The sequence below is a fragment of the Mustela nigripes genome, chromosome 13 (assembly GCF_022355385.1).
Source record: "Mustela nigripes isolate SB6536 chromosome 13, MUSNIG.SB6536, whole genome shotgun sequence".
Taxonomy (NCBI): domain Eukaryota; kingdom Metazoa; phylum Chordata; class Mammalia; order Carnivora; family Mustelidae; genus Mustela; species Mustela nigripes.
In genome coordinates this window covers 1,569,818-1,594,535 of record NC_081569.1, presented here as the reverse complement: position 1 = coordinate 1,594,535, position 24,718 = coordinate 1,569,818, and the positions used below count along the sequence as shown (strand labels likewise).

At 58.8% G+C, this 24,718-nt stretch overlaps 1 protein-coding gene across 7 annotated transcripts in view; it reads right to left on the bottom strand.

The window, feature by feature from the left end:
• Positions 1–24,718, bottom strand: part of ARNT2 (aryl hydrocarbon receptor nuclear translocator 2) — a 144,069-nt gene that overhangs the window by 117,968 nt on the left and 1,383 nt on the right. Inside the window, exon 1 of one of the 7 annotated variants that reach the window (XM_059371432.1) lies at positions 23,361–23,454. The exons of 5 other annotated variants lie outside the window; for them this stretch is intronic. In XM_059371432.1, the coding sequence (XP_059227415.1) occupies positions 23,361–23,391 (31 nt within the window). In that variant the 5' untranslated portion in view covers positions 23,392–23,454. Of the gene's footprint in view, positions 1–22,285; positions 22,350–23,360; positions 23,455–24,718 lie in introns of those variants that run through there. One more of the 7 variants, XM_059371430.1, reaches the window with a different exon arrangement.

Sequence of the window (24,718 nt, the reverse complement as noted above, 5' to 3'; positions counted from 1 at the left end):
AAGCAAGGAAGGGAGGGCAGGGGAGGGCAGGGGAGGGGAGGGGAGGGCAGGGGAGGGGAGGGCAGGGGAGGCGTCCCGGCAGGCTCCTGAGCTCCCACAGTAAGGCGGTGGCTCTCAGCGGTCCCTGAGGACAGCGGGAACAGCAGGAGCTCCTCAGAGAGGTTCGGGACGGGGAGGGAGGCCCCACAAGAGGAAAGGGGACAAACACGACGTGGGAAACAAAGGTGATGCGCGGCAGATACAGGGAATCGGCTCCGAGAGGCGGGGGCACGCCGCCAGCTCACGGGCAGGGACAAAGGGTCCCCGTGGCCACAGGAACACGCGTGTCCCTCCAGGGAGTGACCCTGCGTCTCTCCTCGGCTGCTGCGCACCAGGAGTGACAGGGACGGGAGGCTCTGTCCTCTCCACAGAGAGGGGCCGGCCGCGGCACCGCTCCCTGCGGGGTGAGCCCCCGGCACCCCTGGGTCTGGGTTCCTGTCCAGGCTCATCCGGACAGCGGGACGTCTCGCCCTCACTGAGGCCCAGTTCCCGGGGAGCCCCCAGTCCCCAGGTGTCCTCACACACAGTGAGTTTCCAGTGCTGCCCGGCCACACACCCCTGCCCTCGGCCAGCCTCCACCCTGCGCTTCCTTGCGAGCTGCTCGTCCGGTGCACCCCGTCGTCCCGCCTCCCGGCCCCAGCTCTCGCCTGCGGTTCTCTCCTTCTGCGGGTTACAGAGCCTGGCGGCCTGGGACATTGGCTCCTTTCGTTTTGGGTTTCACTCTTCGAGCCTCCCTGGGCTCCAGCCTTCCGGCCACAGTAACGCCCTCCGAGAAGAGCTGCCCACGGGCCCGTTCCTGCTTCTGTAGCTTCCGAGCTCAGGGCTGCTGCGTGGAGGCTGGGCTTTTTACACAAGCTTTTGTGTAAAACCTTTGGCACCTGTGGCCACTGGTCTGGGCGGGAAATGGCCTCTGACTTAGCCCGGTGTAATGTATGCTGTGACCTTCGCTTGAATTCCTCAATGTTTCCTGCTTTTCTCCAAGTTACCAGCACAGTGACAGCTTCTGAGTCACCTGCCATGTGCCTGTCCCGGTACCGAGGGGCTGACACACATCGACTCGTCAGATTCTCGCCATCCCCCAGAGGTCAATGAACAAAAGAGGAGGAGGAGCCTCGGACTGCCCCACCTTCCACGGGACCCCCACCCCTCCCCACACACCTTGCGCTCAAGACTCACGGGAAACTCATGAAACACCTTCCCGAAGCGGAGACATTTTACCTTTCTTCACCCCAGCTCCTGGCTTCACCCCTAACTCCTAGCTCCTCCTGCCGCCTCCTCCTCTCGTGTCCCCCGTGTCCCTGCCTCCTGGATCCCACCTGTGTCCCGCCCACCCCACCCAGGTTTGCCCCAGGTCCCTCCCTCCATCCGTCCCTTCTGCTCCCCTGCCTCCCCCCAGCCCCGAGCTGCCCCTGGCGTCTCTGATGCCCACCTATGTCCGGCCTCTCCCAGACACAGAAGCACCAGGGAACGGACACACTGCTCAGCCCGGCTCTCTCTCCGACACCCTCTGCCCTGGGCTTGTCCCTCTTGACTCAGCCTCAGGCTCTGGCGGTGCAGGGGCACACACGGCCGCCCACGGCACACCAGCGTCGGAGCGGTAAGGGGCGCCCGGAACGGCAGCTTTGCTTCTCGGCCTCCCACAGACTCCCTGCTAGGGCGCCCCAGGGCAGGGGCACCCGGAGAACCCTAACAAAACCAGATGACCCTCCCCGGTCCTGAAATGCAATTCTTTCTGTAAAAATGCCTTCCTTGAATAGGGGAGGGAAATAAACGTGAACACACCCCGTTTGCACAACAAACCGGTTAAGGAAATCACGTTTCTTTCCACTGATACAACGTCCTCTCGGAAACCGTCTATGAAACGAAGTGGTTTTCTTGCTGACTGTGTGCCTTGATGAATGTATTCATGCGTCATCTGACAAAGAGATTTTTACGTTCAATTTTAAACAGCAAATTACTCTCTAACTGTGAAATATACAAAATAGTAAAAATGCTTGCGCGCACGGAAGGCTCTGGAAACTCTTTTCTGTTCTTGTGCTCTTCGGCGCTACAGACCAGTTGGGCTTTGTCCTCAGTGGCCTGACCTCTGCCCGCGGCCCAGGTCTCTAAGACGGCCATGGGCGGCTCCTGGGGGAGAGACTGCTGAGGCTCCTGGCGCCCCTGGGAAGCCTGGGCTGCAGAGGCCCTCAGGGACCGTGAGACTCGCCCTCTGGATGCGGAAGACCAGGGCTCCTGGAGCTCACAGGATGGTCATTCAGTGTCCAGAGGCTCCGGCCCCAGCAGCAGGTCCCCTCGGCCTGGAGCATCTGTGCGGGGGCCAGCGTGCTTCCTGTGAGGGTCAGGGAGTGGCTGCTTCAGGCTTCAGAGGCCACAGGATCTCCGTGGCCACCACTCACTCACGTGGTTCTTGTCCACCAGCAACCACAGATGCCGTGTGCATGAGCGTGCCCAGCTGGGCGCCAGTTTACGAACATCGGAATTAGAACGTCACGTAATTTCCGAATCACGAGAGACCCTTCCTTTATGCCCCTCCAACACCCATCATTTAAGAATGTGAAACTATGTCCCAGTTTGTGGGGCACAGAAAAAAAGGAGCAGGCCAGATGTGGCCGATCGGGCCTGATTTGCCAACCTCTGTCCTCTGCCAAGGAGCCCAGGCATCTGGCCCCGGAAGCAGCCCAGGGGGCTGAGCTCACACAGCCGGCCGACCGCAGCAGAGCTGCAGGTGCACGGATATTTCATCCCAGCCCGCGCCCTGCAGGAGCTGAGCTGTGGGGAACCCACTCTGCACTTTCACCCTGAGAAAAACCCATTCTGGGATGCTGGGCTCCCAGGAGAGCACGGCCAGGCTCTGCACCGAGCCAGACCCTCCCCCCCGGGCTGCAGTCCGTCCCACGGGCCATCTGAAGAGGCTGCCGTGCCAGACCTGTCAGAGGCGAAGGCTTGGGTGCACCGTCGTCCTCAAAGGCTGTCCCGAGAGGGAACACACAGTGACCTCCCAGGAGAGGAAAAGCTTTCCTTGGGCAGCTCTGCCACAGACTGGACTGTCCGGCTGGACCAGACACATGACACCGGTTGATGCTTGCTGTCTTCCGTGGGACTCCCTCAGACTGGGAGTCCTCAAGAGGGTGGGCAGCCAGGCCTGGGGGCAGGGGACAGGTACCAGGAGAGGCTGGCTGGGCCTGGGGAGCGGGGAAGCCACAGCACCAATCCCACTCACTCTAGTGCATGCCTGGGAAGGCTGTGTACGGTGGTGGCATCGAGGCGGAAGGCCTGGGCGGGGGGTGGGGTGGGGGGCAGTGTCCCTAGGACAGTGGCTTTAGTCTTGGGGAGCAGCCCCGAAGTGCTAAGGGAAGGACAGACCTAATGGCTTGGGGGTGGGGGGAAGGAAGAGGCACCTGTGGCCACCTTCTCAGGGTGATGTCTTGTGGGTGTGACCATAAGAGCGGAGAGACCAGGAGAGGCAGGAGGAACTGTGGGGGCACAGGGGGCCTCTGCTTCTTACACCAGAGGGCTGGTCAGGACCCTGGAGGTGAGGAGAAAGGGTGGCCAGGGGCTGGTCATGTTGGACCATGGCCACCCCCGTAGGTTCTGACGCCCCCACCGGTCGAGCTCATTTCCCCTGCTCTCTACCCAGAAAGCTGCGACCGCAGGCCCTGAGCTCCGAGAGACAGTATCTCCCAGGGACACTCACTGCATAAAAGCGAACCCTCCATCTTTCCAACCCACTTCCCGGTGTGAAGATGGTGACAAATCAATCCCGAGGGTTCGGGTCATTCCACGCAGAAACATTACTGCTGGGTGGCTCCAGAGACCGGCATGGCCATGGGGAGGGGACCTGGAGAGAAAGCTGGGTTTGTCTGCAAAGGGACGCTGGCTTGCAATCGACAGTCGCTCTCTGCTTCCTTTGGGGTCCTCTGCCTTTCTCTTCTGGAAGAGAACAGAGCTCCCTCCTATCAAACCGAAAATGTCTGCCGTGTGCACATGCATCTGGGGTGGGACACGGAGCCCAGGGGAAGGCTCCCCCTCCCTGGGACCCCGGCCCTCCTCCAGTCCCAGCATTAACACGGATCGGACAAGGACACTTCAGCCAGTGAGGTCATTCCTGCACGGCTATGGTGTCAGGCTGAACACGGGACCGTGGCTGGGACACAGGAGAAGCTCTGGGCTCCTGCCCCGCACTCCTAGGACACCGGGTGAGTCACAGTCTGACTCTGTCCGTCTGTAAGTCATGCAGCATCCTCATGCTTCATGAGATAATGTCCCAGCAACTGTCAGCAGGTCGAACGCACAGGAGCACTGACGGTGACACTGCTGGACAGCTTCCCTGCGACACTTGGGGTCCACGTGCGGACGTGGATGGAGTGCGTGAGTGCCCAGCCCTGCCTCGTGCCCTCTGACCCACGAGGAACACCACACGCCATCACCAACACCAACACCACCATCACCAACACGTGCAGCTTTACTGTGTAAACAGCGGTGGTGTGTAAGCCCCCGCACTAGGCCCACGGGTGCACAGAGCACACACGAGGACCGCACCCACCATGTTCACGATGGGCTGGTGGCGATGGCCCTAACAGGAGCCCCAGAGAGGTCAGTGGGTAGCAGGGCCCGGGGTCAACGGGCAGGAAGTAGGAAAGAGACACGCAGACTGTGATGCCCCAGAGGTCAGAGTCAAGAACACAGGGAACTGTCAGGGAGGCAGGTTCTGGGGACTGGCCGAGAATGTTCCAAGACCTGACACGGCCTAAATGTTAAAAAAAAGGGGGGGGGGGCCTTGTAAGTTCCGTGTGTGTCCAAGAGTGCATCAAGCAAGCCCCGGGTGGCAAGCAGGCCGGGTGTCACCACGGGGACTCCTAAGACAAATGGCTCACGCCTTCCTAAGACGGACTCTGTGTCCTCCACTCCCTAGCGCACCGTGCCACAGCTCCCACAGTTAACTCCCATCTCCACAGGGAAGCCGGACTCGGTTTCTCCCCCAGACCAGGTGGCGAGCCGCCTCCCACTTGCTCAGCCGGCAGAAGCTCGCTTTCCTTCCATCAGAGGCACAGCACTCCCACGGCCTTCCCGGACGGAATCTGGGCGTCTACTCTGTATCGGGTGCCACACTCAGCATGTCCTCAAGCTCAGAACTGAGAGGGATGGTCCGATACAGAGTCAGCTGTGAACTAGAAAATAATTTTAAAACATGCTGTAGAAGACACGTAGCTGAGGGACAAAGCCACACGTGTCCATTTCTTAGGGAAGGAGCCCCCTGGCTGGGTCCTGACCAGCCACCCCCGTGGGCTCCCCTCCCTGATGACACTTTGTTCTCACCTTTTCCTCTCGGGTTTATGACCTTATGGCCCAAACTGTTACTGTGGATCGCCACAGTAACATCCAACGAAACTAAATTTTGCACCGGTGCTGTCAACGGCAGTGTACCTCCCCAACCTCGCTCCAATTTCTATGTCAAGACCCTGACCCCTGACACGACGGCCCGTGGAGGCGGGATCTCCGAGAGGCCACCAGATTTGGATGAGGGCTTGATAGTGAGGGCTCCTGCTGGGATTAGTGTCCTTACGAGAAGAGGCAACAACAGAGAGCCTGTCCCCCTGTCCCCACCTGTGCGGACACAGCACATGCCAAGAGGGGGCCCTCGCACCAGGAACCAGACCAGCCCGCACCTCAATCCTGCACTTCCCAGACTCCAAACGGAGGAAATGAGCTTGTGTCACCAGAGCCATCTGGTCTACCGCACTTTGCCATGGTAGCTGGGTTGGCTAACACTGTTGCTCAACGGGACCAAGTTGAAAGTCGATTCCCCTGTAGGAAGCATGCTCCCCTCAACACGGTAATTTAACCTGGCCAAGAGCACTGGAACACCCTTCCCTCTTCCCGGACCCCAAGGTAGAACGGTCACGTGACTAATGACCATAACCTTGCATCAACCATGTCTTCCCTTCCCTTAGCCCTGTCCACTCCCACCGAGTGGCCTTGGGGACAGGCACCATAGAGAAGTTGGGGTTTGCTGGGCTGGACAGAAGGTCAAGAGAGACTGAATTCTGGTGGCAGCCAGGGCTCCCTTCTACTCTACAAAGATGATGCCCTAAAGCCAACTGCGCTCTTCTGGCTACGCTCAAAGTAGAAAGTACGGGGACGGCGGTTCTGAGGCCTGGCTGCCCCCAGCAACCCACAGCTACATAAAGAAGCAGCAGAGACCTCAACCATCCTCTCCCCTGGCCACAGGAGGAAGACGACAGGCGTCACACACTCACATGTCCACCTCTTCTGTATCCGTGCACGGATACACAGAACTCTCTTCTCTCCTAAAAGTCCCGTTCTGAGAAGTACTTAGTTCACTTGAACCTTGTGGATATACTTGGGGACCTGAAATAGGGCCAAGGTCCTGCAGGTCATCCCACAGAAATGCCGCTGAAATGCCCTCGTCACTGAAGAAGGCGGGAAAGAATCATAGCCATCAGGACTCCACGTACACAGGGTCACTTAGGGGCCACGGGAACAGAAGCCCACCACATCTGAGCAAGCCACGGATGGAGGGGCACCTCCGGCTCCCGGCACAGCACTCCTGTGGGGAGCCCTTCGGAGTCACGTGGAGTCCCCGTGCTCCCTTGGTCCTCTCTGTCTTTGCCACGGTCTGTTTTCACTACACTCGGTTTAGGTTTGCATTTCTTCTGATTTACCTTGCTCGGAACCCGCTGTAGCCCCAGATTCTGAGGCTCAGGGCCGCTCGTTCAGTCCAGAAAATGACCCGACCCCCGGTGGCCCTGTCTGCGCTGCCGTCTCTGACCGGAGCTCCACAGTGCCCACGAAAGTAGGAGGCCTCACTTCTGTCTCGTGGCCGTGCACCCGTGCGTCCTCACTCTGTCTCTGTGCTAAATGCTCTGCAATTTCTCTCATTCCACTTTCTAATTCATTAATTCTCCATTCATCTGTGTTTAGTAGCTATTAAATCCGTCCATTGACTCCCTGAATTTGTTTATTTTTCAACGCTATAACTTCCCAACAGCCCACTTGGATTTAACGACAGCTGGCCGGCCGGCTGCCTCCACGGGGCTCCTGAGCACCCCTGGGGGACGAGCGTCTCATGAAGATCCACAACTGACTCAACATCTCAGGCCCCTTCCTGGTGCCTCTGAGCTAGGGAAGGCCCAAAGGGTGGTAAATGACCCCAGGGAAAAGGTGCATCTCGCCCAGGAAAGATGAGATGGGAGGTTCTAAGAGCCGAGCCGGGAGGGACAAGGCAGATTTAATTTGATGAGGAAAAAAATGCAGTAAGATGGGGCCTGTGCTCAAGCATCATGAGAAATTCGTATCAGCTACTGAACAGCAGTTCGCTGTTTTGATATTAATTCTAATTTTACTGACTTTAACACGGTGACCATGGCTTTCTCGGCCTGCACATGAGCCTGACAGACCACGGGCAATCCTTTAATTTTCAAACCTTTCAGTCCCTTTTTTCAAGCTGTAAATAGGAGAATGAATACGGTCGTACAGTCGGGCATCTCTGGTTCTACTCAATTAGAGAATCCTCTTCTTTTAAAAGAGAAGATTAGCCTAAATGCTTCTTTGGAAAGTCACCGTTTTCCAGCTGACGATGACACACCGGACTCCCGCCCGCCCCGTCTCTCCCTTCCTCCCGACACCCCGTCGACGACAGTGACAATGGCCCAATCCCAGAGGCCGACCAACGAGCATTTCCTCTGGGAAAAGAAACGAGCGGTCTATTTTCTAAAGAAATCTACGTCTCCCCAACGCGATCAAGGAGTTGGGGCGTGGGGGAGGAGACAGGGGACCATTCTGAGAAATCTGCATCCAGCTAACAATTTCTAGAAAGAGAGAAGTAAGAGAAAGAATTTAGGTTTTTTTTTTTTAAGTATTCAGCCCTGAGAGTCAGAGACGCTAGTCGAAAGGGCCCATCGACACCCAGAACAGAGAAGGACACAAACCCCCACCCCACAGACCAACCCTTCACTGTACAGATGAGGAAAAGCCCACAGAGAGAAGGCGGGGTGTCCGAGGGCGCAGGGGGCCTCCCTGGTCCCACCTAACACTATCCCTCCCCCTCCCGGGACAGCCGGCTCGCTCGCCCAGCGCCCTCCTCCCGCAGCGGCCCGGGAGAGCCAGGGTGACGACCGCGGAAAGGGGGTGCGCCGGGCCTCAGAGCGGCTTCAGCAGCCGCCGGCTGAGAGATGGGGCTACTGAGCCCCGGCCATCGGGAAGACCCCCAGAGACCATGGACCCGAAGCAGGGGTGAGTGGGCGTTGGGCTTGGCTGCCGCTGCCTCTGTGGCATGCAGGGTGGTCCAGGAGCCCGGAGCACCAGCAGCACCTGGCAGCTGGTCGGACCGCAAAGGTCACCTGCTGACAGGGGGCCTAGGAGGGGCCAGAGGGGCAGCGCTCCGTTAACCAGCGGAGAAGCTGAAGCAAGCAGAGCCGGGGCAGGGCCTGTGTGGCGGCGCCACCTTGTGGGGGACAGGCCTAACTGCCCCGCCGCAGCAAGAGAGCGTTTCCGCACCGGCACCTTTCGCTCCATGACCCCGGGCAGACGCTGCCCTCCAGCAGACCGGACGTACGTGCTCAAAGGCACAGACCCCGCCGTCCTTTCTAACAGTGCGTCCCAGCATCTAAGCCCCGTGATCGACACTGGACAGACAGGTGACAGACCCGCTGAACAGATGAAGGCAAGTCCTAACTTCTCGCTTGTCCACGAAGTGCACAAACCCGATGGTCGTGGGGCCAGTTAAACAGCTGGAAGGAGAAGGAGGCACCGAGCCGCCATGTGCAAGGCCGAGCTCCAGGCCCAGAGTCGGGCCGGCCCCGTCCTGGTCTGTCCAGGGCATGGGAGAGGCTGGGAGGGACAGTGTGCTTGGGCGATGGCCCCCTCTCCCACCCCCCACCCCCCTGCCAGCGAGGACAGGGAGGAGACAGCATGGCTGGTCTGCACGTGGGGGCCAAACCGTGCTGGAAGGCAGCGGGTGGGGAGGACGGGGGAGGAGGGCACTCCCAACAGGACAGGAGTGCAGCCGTGTCAGGGAGGGGTGCTGGCTGTGAGCGGCGGGGACAGCAGAGGCGGGGCCCGCGTTCCCAGAGACGAGACAGGCAGGAGGAGCTGCGTGCACGCGAGAGCCCCCCGACAGCCTGGGAGGGCCGCGGGCCATGAGGCTTCCTCACAAGCGCCGCCTTCTTCCGTAAGCACACCTGCTTGTGGGCTCCCCAAGTTCTTCCTGCTTCCCTTCGGAGCCCTGGTCACACTCCATGCCACGGTAGCACCGGCAGGAACAGCAACAGTGAGAACTGGTGCCGCCGCGAACACTAGGACACACAACCCTCCAGTCCTCACCACAAACCATCGAGTTTCCCATGTCTGGGAGCGGCGGCGCTAAAAGCCACGGGCCGGGTACCCCAAGCCCGCTTCCAGTGCAAGGGGGTATCTTGTTCCCCTCCGAACCTGGAGCACATGGAACAGACCCCATGGCATGCAATAAAGTAGCTGCCCCATTTTACAGATGGGTAAGCAGAGGCCCTCGTCTGCACTGCCTCCTAGCAAACTGCGTTCACGTCACTCCCGTGCACTGGGATCTTACACACCTGCCCAGCGAGGTGAGCCACCAGGAACTACTGGGCTGGTCCCAACATCCCCCCGACTGGCTCTTGGGTCTCTGACAAGAGGAGGAGAGGGGGTGGCATGTGAAAGAAGGGAGGAGGGAGAGAGAGAGAGAGAGAGAGAGAGAGAAGGTGAGGAAGGAATTCTCAGACTTCCGAAAACGCAGCAAGCTCCTTTAGGCAAATTACACCCAAAATTGTTCTGGTTTTTAAGTCACGAGGTCTTTACAAAGTCTCAGTCAAATACCAACTTGGTTTTAAGTGGGACAAAGGAGGGGCAAATTAACTTCCTTAACGCGGATGCCAACACACACGGAAGCCGGCTGTGCACCAGCAACGGAGGCCAGGACGAGTCTCACGCTCATTGCCGTCTGCAGGAAGATCTGGCTGCTAATTGCAGTGCGTTTCAGGCATTCCACCTGAGCAACTTACCTGAAAAGCTTTTCAATTTGTATGTCGGGAAAGTTGGTAATTAAACACTTCAAATCCCTGTTGACTTTGTTACAGACATAATCATTCTTACAGTTAGATGACAATTATTTTGTCAAATGAAGTAGATATTTAGTTTAGGATAGTATTAGCCTTCCAGTATTTTTTAAAACTCCCCTGGGACCCGTACTCACCGAGGAGTCTCTGGAACCTCCCGTGAACGGTGTGCAGAGCCCAGAGATGAGGCTCAGTAAACATACCAGGAGGGTCGTCGGAAGCCGCTCGGCCCCGTCCTCAGCCTTGTCTGCCCGGGACCCTGACTCATCCACCCAGAGACCCCCTTCGGAGCGACAACTGCTAAAAGTAGTCGTGTGACACAAGGTCCCTTTGGTGGCATTTTTGATAAAAAATTTTAAAAAGCACCACGCCCACGCCACCCTGCGGCCACACCAAACAAAAGGAAACAAAGGGATATTTCACCAAATGACTGACCTGCCCTAGGCCACAACGTGAAGGCCACCAAAGGACAAGAAAAGACAGAACAAGACCAAAAGAGGCCTCTGAGAAATGATTCCAGCACTGAGGGGGAGGCCGAGGGCATCGCGACGACGACCTGGAGGGCAGCGCGCAAAGCGGAGTGCGTCCGACGGACATAGACAGACGCCACATGATCTCACTCACGTGTGGAATACAAGAAATAAAACAAACGAATAAACCACAAAAACAACAAAACCAGATTTCTTAAATACAAGGAACAAAGTGGTGGTTGGGGGGGTGACATGAACCAAAGGTTATGAAGAGGTACGAACGCCCAATTTTAGATAAAGCGGCCGCGGTGATGTCAGGTGCGGCGCAGGGACGAGCGTGAGCCCGTGTGCACCTGACTGAGGCTAAAGTAACATTGTTACACTGTGCTTCATTCCGTTAGAAAACCATACAAAGAGAGAGACACCACAACTAAATACAATCTGCAACTCTGGCTTAACCCCAGGGGCAGGCGAACGATGTTTCCAGCTCTGAAGAACACTGCTCTGACAACACGGGGAAGGTCCGTGGCCGGGCGTCGCTGTCATATTAGCGCCGACGTTTTGATTCGGGTCGCAGACTGTCGCTATGCGAGAGAATGTCCTTACTCCTAGTGATGTGGGGTCACCAAGTGCCTCGGTCTTGAGACGAATGTGGTGCAAAAAGGGTGCTTTTATGAAAGCACGGGGACAGGACGCGTGGGCAGAGCGAGCGGCCCTGGGAAGGTGAGGCACGACTGATTCTGTGCTTTCAGGTTTGTGGACGCAGGGAGTAGAGAGGACATAACGAATTTCTGCATGCTGGGAGCAGGGTCTGGGGACCTTGGAGGTCTGGCTGTCCTCGAGATAAGGCCACTTTTAGTCTCTCCAGGAACGGGAAGGCAGCTGTGCGTTCCCTGAGGAATGTCATGCCTGTGGGTCTCAGGTGACGGCATAACTCTTCATTGGCTTGTCATCCGGGAGACAGGGGACACTGGTTCGGTCATCCACTCAAGAAATATGTATTAAGCACTAATTATGTGCCAGGCTTTGTGCGAGGGACAGGGGTCACTGGGGTTTAAAAAAAACAAAAGGTTCCAACTGGAACAGAAATGAAACTGAACGGAAATGAAACTCTAAGGTTTCTGGCAAATCCCCGCATCACCTGGGTGTTTCGAGCTCCACACGTCCGAGAGCAAACGTGCTCCCCCGCCACTTCCCCCCAAATACCCCCAAATTTCCGGACCTCATCCGCGTCTGCTGCCTTGGGAGGTGGTGCCCTAACTGCCCCCCCACACACACACCCGGGGCGCATCAGGAACCCGGCTGCTCCCGCCCCCACATCCTCTACGTCCAGCCCATCATTGGCTCAGTCGGCTTCACTCCTAACCTACCCCAGCGTCCCCCCGTATCCCCCCATGTCCACGGCGCATGTCCCGGAGCAGGCTGCGCCCATCCCCCACCTGGACTGCCCACACGGCTTTGCCGCTGGTGTCCTTCACCCAGATGGCAGATGCCGCGGCCGGAGAGAGCTTTCCAGAACACTGCTTGGGTCACATCACACCCTGCTCACGACATTTCGGAAGCCGCCTGTTGCCTCCAAAACAAAGACTCCTTTCTTTCCTACTCCTTATTTTGTGGAGAGCCTCACACATGGGATCGTTTCACAAGCGGCCAACTCCCCGACCACACGGTGAGCTCCGGAGAAGCGAAAAAACCGCGCCTGGCTCTGCAGGCCACTGCGAGCGCACGGGTGGCATGCAAATGAGTATTTGTTTAATTAGGTGGCTAGGCAATTGAAATAATTAGTGTCTGGCTCTGGCCAGTGGATGGAGACTCATGACCACCGGGGACCGAGGGGGAGGAGGAGGTAGAGGAGGTACAGGCTTGGCAGAGCCTCGGGGACGCACAGACAGATACGCCGGGCAGGCAGCTGGAGGCCGACGTCAGGGAAAGGCACAGGCTCCTGTCCCAGACGGAGCCCTCTGCCCCAAGCCCACCCCTTCACCATCCTTCTCTGCCCGTCAGAGGAGCCGGCGGGGGTCTGCGTGCCCTCGGCCCCCAGCGCGCTGTCGGCCACTTGCATAAACCTGTCCCGAAAACACCTGCTCTCGAGAGCGGTCCAGAAGCCGCTGGCCACGCACACAGCCGGCCTGTTGCGCTCAGCATCCCGCTACCCCCCCGGCATGGGACACGGCACCCTCCGGGCGGGGGCGGAGGCACTGGGGGAAGGCTGCCTGAGCCGCGCTGGAAGTTTTCTGGTGCGAAATGCTTTCAAAAGGAGAGAACACAGCTGTGAGCCTTGATCACATTCATTCATTTTATCCTTTGGGGGGCCTGGACTCCATCAAGCATATCAAATTACAGCAAATGACTCCAGACTACGCCTCATCTCAAACTGCTGATGGGACAGGAACATCAACGCTGTTCTAAAAATAATAATAAAAAATTCCTGCCGTTCCGTTATTTCACATTTAAATCAACTTTCTTCATGGATGTTGTGATGATCTGAAGGGGGCCGTCTCATCCTTCTGGCTGCTGGGTTTTCTTACACTGGGCAGTGGTCGCGAGAGCCAGCCCCTTTCTTCTCTGCCAGCCATGCGTCCCACAGACCTTCTGAGTCCCCTTTCCAGTTGCCACGGCCCAGAGGTGACAAGCAGGCCCATCCGCACAGACCAGGGCTTCCCGACCTGGGCACCAGGGCCATCCGGGTCTGGAGAAGTCTTTGTTGTCGGGGGGCTGCCCCATGCCTGCAAGAGGTTAGGCAGCATCCCCACCCCCGCCAAGGGCACCCCCACCCCAGGGCTGGGACAACCAGGAAGCCCTCCAGAGGCATGTGGACATGCCTCTGTCCCCCCATGCCAGCCTCCCCGGTGCTCTGCCACACAGCCCAGTCAGAGGCCCCTCCAAGAGGAGACAGAGTATCATCCGCGTACCATGAATTTAAAACAAGGGAGGTGGGGCGCCTGGGGGGCTCCGTCGTTAAGCGACTGCCTTTGGCTCAGGTCATGATGCCGGGTCCTGGGATTGAGTCCCACATCGGGCTCCCACTCCACGGGGGGTCTGCTTCTCCCTCTCCGTCTGCTTGCTGCCCCTGCCCCCGCTCGTGCTCTCTCTCCATCACTCTGTCAAATGAATAAATAAAATCTTTTTTAAAAAGTGGGGGCATGAATCAACTTCAGGCCTCCTGGTGCCTGGGAGTCCGGAACTCCGCTCATTAGCTGAGGTCCTACAGAGCGGCCACATCGCTCTCCTGCCTCCCTTCGGTCACTTACCAGCTTCAGTGGCTTTTTCCACACAGCACCCCTGGGGCCCTCCGGGGGGTCCTCCCCGGCTGTACCAAACAAGCCTGTCTTTGCCTCCGGGGCCTGGGTAGAGAGGGGCCCAGTGCAGGAGGGACCAAATAGAACACACTTTCCCTCAGTCACTAAAACCTCCTGACCCTGCGTCTGAAGCTGGAGTGACGGCCACCAACCATCTAAGCCATGACGCGTGGGCGAAGGGACAACAGCCCCCACCCTGCTGGGAGCTCTCCTAGCCCGGGCGCCGGCAGCCGGCCAGTCTGGTTGGAAACGGGTCCTTCCGTCCAGGTGCGTGTGTGGACACTTGGCAGTGATCGAGGCCTTCTAGGACAGTTACCGGCCCCTTCCACGGGGAGAAGGCCACGTAGGAGAGGTGACGTGGCAAGGGGCCCACGTCCTGCTCCCCCACTTACACAGCAGGGGCCCCAGGCAGGTCTCGGAGCTGGGCTGAGCCTCGGGTTTAAGCTCTGCATAAACCAGGTGTTAATGCAAACACAGAAACCCACCAGACGGGTCAATTCTCTCCCAGGACGTTAAGGTAAGGGAGACAAGGAATCATGTCACGACCTCTTTATCTCTGGGGACAGCTGTGACCCTGTTGTGGGGGACTCAGGCAAACGGAAAAGTGCACCAAATGCCCCCCAACAGGAGAGGCTGAGCGAACGGACACGGGCAGGGCACTGACACGAAGACCACAGTGACCCGGCCACCAAGACAGGAGGACGACACGACCCAAGGACGCCCGGGCTCTGCACGCGCTGCTCCGGGGGAAAGTCTGCAATGACACACGCAGGGATGCTCGCGGTGGGTGGTGGAGCTACCCTCGCTTCTGGACATTTGCCAGCTGTTTCGTTTAGAACGAGCAGGTATACTGCTGGCCTCGGGGGAGGGGCCGCTATGAGGGCGACAGAAGGGGGCCAGTCAGCGGGGGCTAGGGGACCCTGCGGCTCTGCCTGGCCACTCTCCCAGCACGACCAGAGTGAGAGAAGATGCCTCCTCTTTCTGTACAATGCACAAATATGGGAACCACTTTCTTGCGAACATTCTCGCTTGTTTGTGGATTTGCCTGGAAAATGGTCAAGCTGTTGCAGTGTGGAAAGCCCGAGGCTCCTTATCGGCCCAGGGCTCCGGCCTCTGACTGCTGCAACCGTGGCAGCCGCCAGTGGGGGGTTGGTGGAGTGGTCCTTTGAACAGAAATGAAGCTGCCCCTGGCTCTGGCCAGTCCCAAGTGCACCTTATCTGCAGTGGCCGGTCACTATACAAGCCCCATCCGTGGTTCCGCACACAGAAGGCAGGGAGGGGAGGACCCCTTCCAGGAGTACCCTCATGGGACTCTAATAAGGGACCTAGTGGGGACAGGTCTTCTGCTACCCCCAGCTGGTGGCCAGGTTATGACCAGTCTGACCTCCCCTCCTGGGGAGGATGATAAGATTTGTGCTTCTCCAAGCTTCCTTTATAATGAGATAAAGTCTGGAAGAACTGGTTTGGGGAGAGACTACCCTGGTAGGATTTACAGATCAAAATCAGTTCCCACAAATAAAGACCAGAATCTAAATTAGACGGCTCTGGCCTCCTGTTTCAGAGACCTGCAAATACACTGCCTGCAGCCTTGCTTTCTTGTCTTCAAGGCAGGCATGTACAGGTAGCCACATACAAAGCTGTGACATAATTCCCTGGCACCCATGCACATATGCACCCAGACACCCATGCGTTCATATACCCACCACGCATCCACATACACAGGTACCCAGGCATTCATACCAGTCACCCAGGCACCCAGGCACCCAGGCTCCCATGCAGCCACCTTCCTGGATACCCACTAGACCAGACGCGACATGACAGGTGCTGGGGTTGCACAATGAGAAAGGCATCCCCCCCTCCCCCGTGGGGCTTCCAGGCCAGCAAGAGACCCAGGTGTCCACCAATGACTACACAATTTACCATCTCATTCCCAGTGAGGCGAAGCGCTCCGGAGGTGAAGTCCACCCACAGGGCCCCGTGCAGGCAGCTTTATCTGGATCGAGGCGTCGGGAAAGGCCCCCCATGTCCCCCAGCTGAGTAAGAATCCAAGCTGAGACCAGAAGAAACCACTGTTGGACAAGGAAACACTCCTGGGGGGGGGGGGGAGCGGTGGCGTGGGCAGGAGAGACAGGTGAACTGGGATGGGTGTCAGCAAAAGCCCTCGGATGCAGAGGTTGGGCCAGAGGCGGGAGACAGTTAGTATTCACTCACAGGAAGCTCTGTGTGCGTCCGCGTCCGCCAGCCTGCCCCGCGCAATGACCGCCCCACAGCCTCTGTCTGAAAGGCCCATGTCTCCATGCACAGCCGTGCGCCGCCGGACCACGCCAGGGCGGGCTCCTGACCTTACAGCCCCGTACAGACATGACCTTAGGGCAAGAGGAAGAGAGGCAGAAAGGATGTCCCTAGGCAGGTGAGGGAGAGTCAGCGCAGACCCACAGTGAAGCGGTGAGTGGGGGTGCCGCCGGGGACCAAGGTGCTTCAGCTCCACTGTTCTGTCCTCTGGGGTCTCACTCCCCCCAGGAAAAGCACTCGGCAGAGCTGGGGAAAGGCTAGTTGACATCCTTCCCCGTGTGTTCATTTTGCAGCCCAGGTCCCTGGGGCCAGGTGGCCACTGCCTCCCCGACAGCTCCAGCCCCGTGTCCCGGGGGCACCCCAACTTGTGTCCAATGCTGAAGTCTCAAGCACGCCCCCCGGCCCCATGTGTCTCCACCTTCCTGCCGCCTCCCACCACGCAGGCGTCGGGACGGACAGCGGGGACCTCCCCCACGCCTCCTCTTCCTCTCGCCCTCTCCCACCCCCTGCCACAGAGTCCTGACAGCTCTGCCCAAAGACAGAGCAGCTGCGGGTGGCTACATGGGGAGGCAGCCCCGCTGCGACGGACGAGGACGAGCCTGGTGCCCCGGCGCTGTTCCGCGCGGCTTGCCAGCCCCAACGTCTATCTTACCTTCTCCTACTTCTCTCCGTCTCCCCTGCCGGCCGGGCCACATCAGCAACCTCGAGCTGGAGCCTTGCCTCACGTCCTGCCTTCCAATCTGCTCCCCACACAGCAGCCGGGGACAGCACGGTGACACACAGGGCAGAGCACGTCCCTCCCTGGCTTCGGACCCCGTGGCGGCCTTCTACTGCACCTAAAGTCCGACCCACTCCACGGCCTTCCCTCTGGGAGCCCTTCATCTCCCAGACCGCAGCGCCCAGGTTGCCTCCTCAAGAGATGAAGACCGAAGACAGTCTAGTCTCTTCAACACATGGTGCCGGGAAACTGGACAGCCACGTACGGAAGAACGAAAATGGGCCCCTCGTACAGCACGCACAAAACTCAACTCAAAATGGAAGAAAGACCTAAACGCGGGACCTGAAACCACACAACTCCTAAAAGGAGAAGTGGGCAGTCATCTTGGACATCGGCCATTGCAACATTTTTCTAGCTACATCTCCTCAGGCAGGGGAAACACGAGCAAAAATGAACTGGTGGGACTTCATCGAGATAAAATGCTTCTGTACAGAGAAGGAAACAGTCAGCAAATCGGAAAGGCAGCCTGCGGAAGGAAGGAAATATTTGCCGATGACACAGCTGATAAAGCGCTAATATCTAAAATGCAGAGAGAACATACACGATTCAACATCAAACAACAAATAATTGGATTTAAAAATGTGCAGAGGACCTGAACAGACACGTCTCCAAACAAGACACGCAGATGGCCAGCAGACACCCGAGAAGACACCCCACATCCCTCAGCATCGGGGAAAGGCAGGTGGAAACCACAGAGAGGTCCCACCTCGCCCAGTCAGAAGGGCTCAGATCAGTAACAGCAGGAACCACGAGTGCTGGCGAGGATGCGGGGAAAGGGGACCCTCGTGCACTGTTGCTGGGGTAGCAAGTGGGAGCAGCGGCTCTGGAGAACACCATAGGACGTCCTCCAAAAGATTGAAAATAGAATTACCCTACGATCCCGCAATTCCACCCCAGGCAGTTACCCAAAGAAAACAGAAACGAATTCAAAAGGATACATGTAACTCTGTGTTCTCGGCAGCAGGATCTACAGTAGCCTAGACAAGGAGGCAACTTAAGTGTCCGTGGACAGACGCACGGATGAAGCTGTGGCATGTACGCACGCATACACGCAACCGAGCAGGACTCGGCCGAAGAAAAGAATGAGGCCTTGTCATCTGCAAGGACACAAAAGGACCTAGAGGGCATTCTGCTAAGTGACACAAGTCGGACGGGGAAAGACAAACACTGCACGATTCCACTTACAGGTGAGAGCTAGAAGACCAAACCATGAACCAAAAAACTCACAAACACAGAGGACAAACTGGTCACCAGATGGGAAGGGAGTCAGGGGACAGGCAAAATGCGGGAAGGGGAGTGGGAGGTCCGGGCTTCCGGGTACAGGATGAGTCAGTCCCGGGAATGAAAGGAACAGCACAGGGAACGCAGTCGGCGGGATCCCGGCCGCGCTGAGCGACGACAGGTGGTAGCCACACTTGGGTTGAGCCCAGCAGGGCGCACCATGTGCCGCAGAATCATTAGGTGACAGGCCTGGAACTCCCACAATGTTGTGTATCAACTATACTCGACCACAAAAAAAGAACATCAAATACATTTAATCTCAACCTGGAATATAACCTCGTAAGGCATCTCATTACATCGTCCTCACCTACTCTGTCCATGTATACCTCCTCCGCTTCCAGATGCGTCTGCCCCCGCGGCAGAAGGCATCCCATCCCTGCAGCCAACAGCGAGCGCTGGCCCCCTGACCCCCAAGGACTACCTTACGGAACCTCTGCTACAATACAGATCAGATACCCAGCGCCTCCCCCGGGCCCCCCGGGGCCCCATGCCCACCTGCTCTCACCTACAAAACATCTGGGAGCATGGGAGCAGCAACAACTTCCGTGCGAAGCACACAGCTCTGACTGCCTGTGCAAGATAACCAGCGACCCCAGGACACCTCGATGAATGCACCCAACTCTTAAAAACCGTGACCGCCTAGGGACCCAGGATAGAATGTCCTTTAGCTTGTTTTGTAGAAACTGTCATATCAGAGCGCTCTGATTCGATACCTGGTGATCGATAGGAAGTTTGCTCTCTGTGGGGCCATCCAAACGGGAAAGCAATACAATCAAACGTTAATAAAGAATTTTAAAAAAGGTTTCCCCTCCAAGGGGCAAGCCTCAAACCTCCTCCATTTCTTCACACTGTTAACAATCTTACAACTAACACATCTGTGGGATTCTTACGGCTGCGTGTGCCCACGGGCAGCAAGGAGCTCAGCGGTCAGGGCGGTCCTGGTTTTGCACCGCTGACCACCCACAACCGAGCTCTCAGCACCTGGCACATAGTAGTTGCTCAATAAATACTGGCTGAGGGACAGACCAGCCTCTTTCTCAGACATCACTCCTTTCCCGGGGCAGAAGCCAATGGGCTGTCAGTGCATCGCCAGCTTCATGGCACATGGCTACAAGATCAACCTTAAAAGGATTCTTTACTGAAAAGCAGACCAACACTGTATGTTAATTAATTGAATTTAAATGCATTTTTAAAAAAAGAAGACCACAGTTTTCACATGTGGATGGCCCAGCAGCAAAATGAACTTTTCTCTTAATGCACAGTACTTGACTGATTCTAAACGCACATTTTTAAACCAACCTGAGACGCACCTTACGTAACTGACCGAGAGTCTGGGCTGAGCTGCAGAGCTTTCTTTCCCTCCGGGGTTCCTACAATAGCAATGTGTCTCGTAACTGATGGGCCCGTGAGTTCCGTGAAATGCAATATGTAAAGAAATTGGGCTTCCAGGGTATGCTTGGTTGGGCGCTCCTCCGTCCTGGGGCAGGGGGTTGGGCAGGGCCACAGGGCCCCCCACAAGCTCCACGGGCGTCCCTCGGAGCTCTGAGTCCACCACATCCCTGGGCGTCCCTCTGGGTCCCCAGGAGCACTGCGAGGACAGCCACCGGAGGACAGCCCGTGCCTTCCCCCGTCTGCCCACAAACCCGAGCCTGGAATGACCCTATGTTCTCTGTAGGACAAGCTCTCTCCACTCTAAACTCCCGGTTTCAGAAGCCAGTGCCCACAGGGCTCTGTGTGTATTTCCAGCATCACACAGCACACCTGTCCAGCACGCACTTCATGCTACTGTTTGTTACAAAGTCAGTTTCCTTGTGCCTCCTGTTAGCCTCGGAACTCTCAGAGGTCCAAGAGAATCCTTCCTCACCTTCACCCTGGCCCAAACCCAGAGCAGTGCTTGGTGCGTCTGAAGTGTTCGATGCCTCTGTTGAACCGACCCAAACGTCCCTCCGCCTATAGCTGTTTGCCCTGAGGACGACCTTCCCATACCATACACTCAATTCCAAAGACCAGGAACACGGAGGGAAAAGAAGTCTAGTCATGGATTTCAGGAAAAAAGTAGAAATTCTAAGTCTCTGAAATCATACCTTTCGATCCCTTTTCCGTGTGCAAGCAAGCCTCCTTAACTCCCTGTAAACGCTCGTTGCAGGGAGCGGCCTGATGGTGCCGAATTCCCGATGCTCTTGGGTCTCACTGTACCTGAGACCCTCCTGCTTCTGCTACAAAAGATGACGGTGGAGCGCAGGCACCGGAAAGGCCGCCCCCTTGTCCCCTGTGCCGTTTTGGTTAAGGATAACCGTCCATGCATGAAGCGAATCCAAACTATTCCATATAAATCAGAAATGCTTAAATATCACCCAAAGAGGGAGTGAAACAAACAATGCACAAACGCAACAGAAGATTCTAGAACACCATCCCTTGGTCTAGGGCACAGAGGTCGACCCCGGCCAGAGAGAACAGGGAGAATCAGTGAGCCGTGTAGGGCCTGGAGCCGGGAGGGGTCAGGCACAACTGGACACCCAGATGGGGGCGGGGGGGCACAAGCCAGGAGAACTCGGGGGAGCCCAGCCTTTCTCTCGTCAGAGACCACAGCTCCCCCAAGGAGCTGCTAGAATCCGGACCTGAAACCCAAACAGGAGATCTGCGAGGGGCAAATCAGAGGTTTAAATGGGGGTCCTATCACCTGAACACCCGGAGAATGGGAAGACTCCAGCTCCATCCAGCATCGCGGATCCAGAGTGCCCTCCCCATGCCTTACGGAGACAGCTACCAGCACAGGGGTCTGCCGGCGGGCAGCCCTGGGCTGGGAAAGCGGAACTAGTGGGCAGGGGGGCAGAGGCGGCAGGCTGTGGCCTTTGGACCTTGGGCACATAGGAGCAGCACAAATAAATCTCAGTGCCTCCTGGTGCATTTGCCTGTGTTTACCAAGCTCTTACCCTTTGCAAAGCAACAACATCCCGGGGAAGGGGAGAGGCAGGAAGAGGGGGCAGTGTTCAAAGAAGCATATGGGGCAGTGGCCTGGGGCAACAGGCTTAGGGGCCCTGCCTCTATAGCCAGTCCAATCTGCAGTCTCCCTTTCGGGAGACTCCCGTCTCGGGCTCCCACCCAAGACGACCCACACCTGCGGCAGGAGAGTCTCCCACCCACCCAGGCGCAGGCACTCGGGGGCCCGGCCCCGCCAAGCCAGGCAGCTGCCCTGACTGAGTCCAGGCGCCTCTGGAACAGTGTATGGGTTGGACCCCCTTCCAAGTGTGCTGTAAGGGGTTCCGCGTGTGGATATGCTGGGTATACGCCTGCTCTGACTTTGCTCCTCTTTCCAATGTAAGCCTCTACAGTACCTTCGTTAACTGCCTTTGCTTTTTTTTTTTTTTAATGTCATAACACTGAAGTCCATCAGTTTGCTATTGATTTTCCAGCAGCCGACCAGGTTGAAGCCACAGACTCCGGGAACCAGCCAACAGGAGCAGCTGTGTCCACACGGCCCACGCTCCTCTCGCCGTTTGGGACCACCAGCTCCCGATCTGAGCGCCAAGACTCCCCGTGTCTCTCACGGAGCCTCCTTCCTTGGAACGCCTCCGACTCCCCACCTCTGTGTCTCCAGGGCCTGCCCCTTTACCCTTACCCACATCTGAGCTGTACCCAGTCCAGCCCTGCCCCCACCTGCCCAAGGGTGCTGTTCCTCTCTGTCCAGAGCTGGGTCCTGGACATCTCACCACCCTCCCTCCGACAATGGGCCTCATTTCGACCAGCCTCCCTGCCTCCAGGCTCGCGCCTTCCGAGGTTATCTAGAAGTCCGCCTTCCTGCCTCCAGGCTCGTGCCTTCCGATGTTATCTAGAAGTCCGCCTTCCTGAAGAAGTGATCATGCGACTTCCTCGACTTCCTCGTTCAATACCACTGAGGACTCCTTAATGTGTGTGTTGCGGGATGGGGGAGGGGGGTCCACACTCCTCAAAGTGTCCCTCAAAGACAAACAAGTCAGTGAAATCCCACTGCCCCCTCCTGGAACCCCAACGCCCCGCGTACTCACTGAAACCTACCCAGTGTGCATCTGGCCCTCGAGCTGTCCCCTCCACCTGCAAGGATCATCGGCCCCCAGCTCCACACGTGCAAACCCTCCAGTCCCACCAAGGTGGGCTGGGAAAAGTCTCAATTCCAGAAGCTTTCCCCTGCCAAAGATGGAGGGGACCCTTTACTCCTAACTCTGATGACCCGTACTTTCTTCTTTACTAGGCACACACACACACACACACACACACCCCTGAATCTCTAACACACGGACCTTTCGGCACTGGGAATTCCCGGAGGGCTGGCCTGGTCTGACTGCCGCCAGCATCCTCCTCAGGGGCTTAGTAAGCACCAAGGCGGGATGGTAGCTGTCAGCACGCAGCACCCAAAACTTGACAGCCGCCAGCCCCGGTGTCCCCCCCTTCCCATTCTGGGGCGCCCCTCAGGGAGGGCACTCTCCCCGCCGGAAACAGAACTCCCTGCTCCCCTTCCCGAACAGGTACACACGCCCACTCGTCATGACCCAGTCACCCGTCCCAGATCTGCTGGGCGCGCACGGGGGTCGCGGACCGCACCCTGAGGGCGAGTCCGCCCGCGGAGGCAGCGGGCACGAGCCGGACCGGGCGGGGATGCTCCGGCGGCCGCGGGGCTGCGGGCCGGGCGCCGGTGCCCACCGAGGACCAGGGCGCGGCGCGGGGACAGGGGGGCGCAGGGGACCGGCGCTCGGGGGCGGGCCGCGCGGGGGAAGACGCGACTTCCACCCCGGGCCACCCTGTTGAATCGCGGCTCCAAACTTTTCCCCGCGCCCGCGCGGTGCCCTCCCGCCGCCCCAACCGCCGCCGGAGACGCCGCGGGGCCCGGGGCGCGAACGGGCGGCGGCTCGCGATGGGGAAGCCCTGGGCGGCTGTTCTCGGAAGCCGAGGGGGTCGCGGGCCGGCGCTGCGCTTCCGGGGGCCGCGAGGCCCGCGTCCGCCGCCCGCGGGGCCGGTGCTGATGCTGCGACGCGCGGGCCCCGGTGCGCGCCTGTCCCCCACCCCCGCCCCGGCACCGTCCCCGGTGCGCGCGGGGCCCCGGCCGGGCCTGCGGGCGGGCGCGGCCGCTACTCACCCGGAGGGTTGACCGCCGCCGGGGTTGCCATCTTGCCGGGAGGCCGGGCGGGGCGGAGCGCGGCGCGGAGCCGGGCCCCGGAGGGCGGGCGGGCCCAGGCGCCGCCGCCGCCGCCACACAAAGGACGGCGCGGGCGGGCGCTGCCTCCGCTCCCCCCGCCGCCGCCGCCCCGCCCCGCCCCCGCCTCCCGGGCCGGCCTTTGTCGCGCGGCGGGGGGCGCGGGCCGCCGCTCCCCGCCGGGCCGTAGCACCGCGAGACTTGCGCCGCGGGCAGCGGGCCCCCCGGGGTGGGGGTGGGGGGCGCGGCGGGCGCAGGTGCTCGGGCCGGCCCCGCGCGGGTCTGGGCGGGGGCCGGACCGGCCGGCGCGCGGGTGTCCGGGACGCAGCGCGGAGGCCGGGGCCGGGGCGCGGAGCGGGTGGGGCGAGAAGCCCATTAAGATGCAGAGGGAAGCGGTCCTGAGAGGCGCGGGGAACAAAGGCGCCCAGTGCGGCCCACTTAGCATGCCGGCGCCGTGCCGCCTGGCTCTCCGGGGCCGGAGCCGCGGCCGAGGGGTGGGCGCCCGGCGCCCAGAAATTCCCAGGGCCCGGACAGCTTGGGAGCGCGCTCGGTGCACACCCCGGCCCGGCAGCCGGCCCAGGAATCGCGAACGACTTAGCGCTGAGGAGGGCACTCAGCTCTGCTCCTCCGGCCCGGGGACTGGCCTTGGCTATGACCCGAGGTTGTTGCAAGAGCCGTGGGGACACAACCAAAGACAGAATTGAACAGATTTTTAAATGTTTTGATCTGCATGTCCTGGTGAGGTTACGCCGCAGAGAGCTGGGGCGACCCTCTGTGCTTCCAGCAGACATTCCGATGGCTGTGAAAGCTCATGGCTCATAGGAAGAAAAGTGGGCGAGGCGGGTGCCCCAGGTGCGAAGCTCAGGCGGTTGGGTGAATCCATCCCAGGTGAGAGCCAGAGAAGGGCAAGATGGCTCCTCATGGAGACAGGTTTGCAGAAGCATCCGACCCTTTCGCATCCCTCCAAAGAAGCATGGGAAGGAGGGTAGAAAAACAGTGCCTGGGATGTATTTTCAAATAGGCGCCGTCTTTGGGGAGTATTTGTGACTATTGAGCTGACTAACAGGCGCTTAATGATAGTCATTTGGTTATCGACTGGGCAGACATTGAGTGTCAGCGTGTGCCAGCTAGGTGGTGGGTGTACGCACGATGAGAAGGAAGCCACCGGGGCTCTGTTCTCCCAGGACCTAGCCTGGGGCTGGGGAGGAGAAGAGCCCCAAGAAGATAGTCCTACTCGGGATGCACACGGTTGCTGCGCGGGGGGGGGGGGGGGGGGGGGGGGGGGGGGGGGGGGGGGGAAG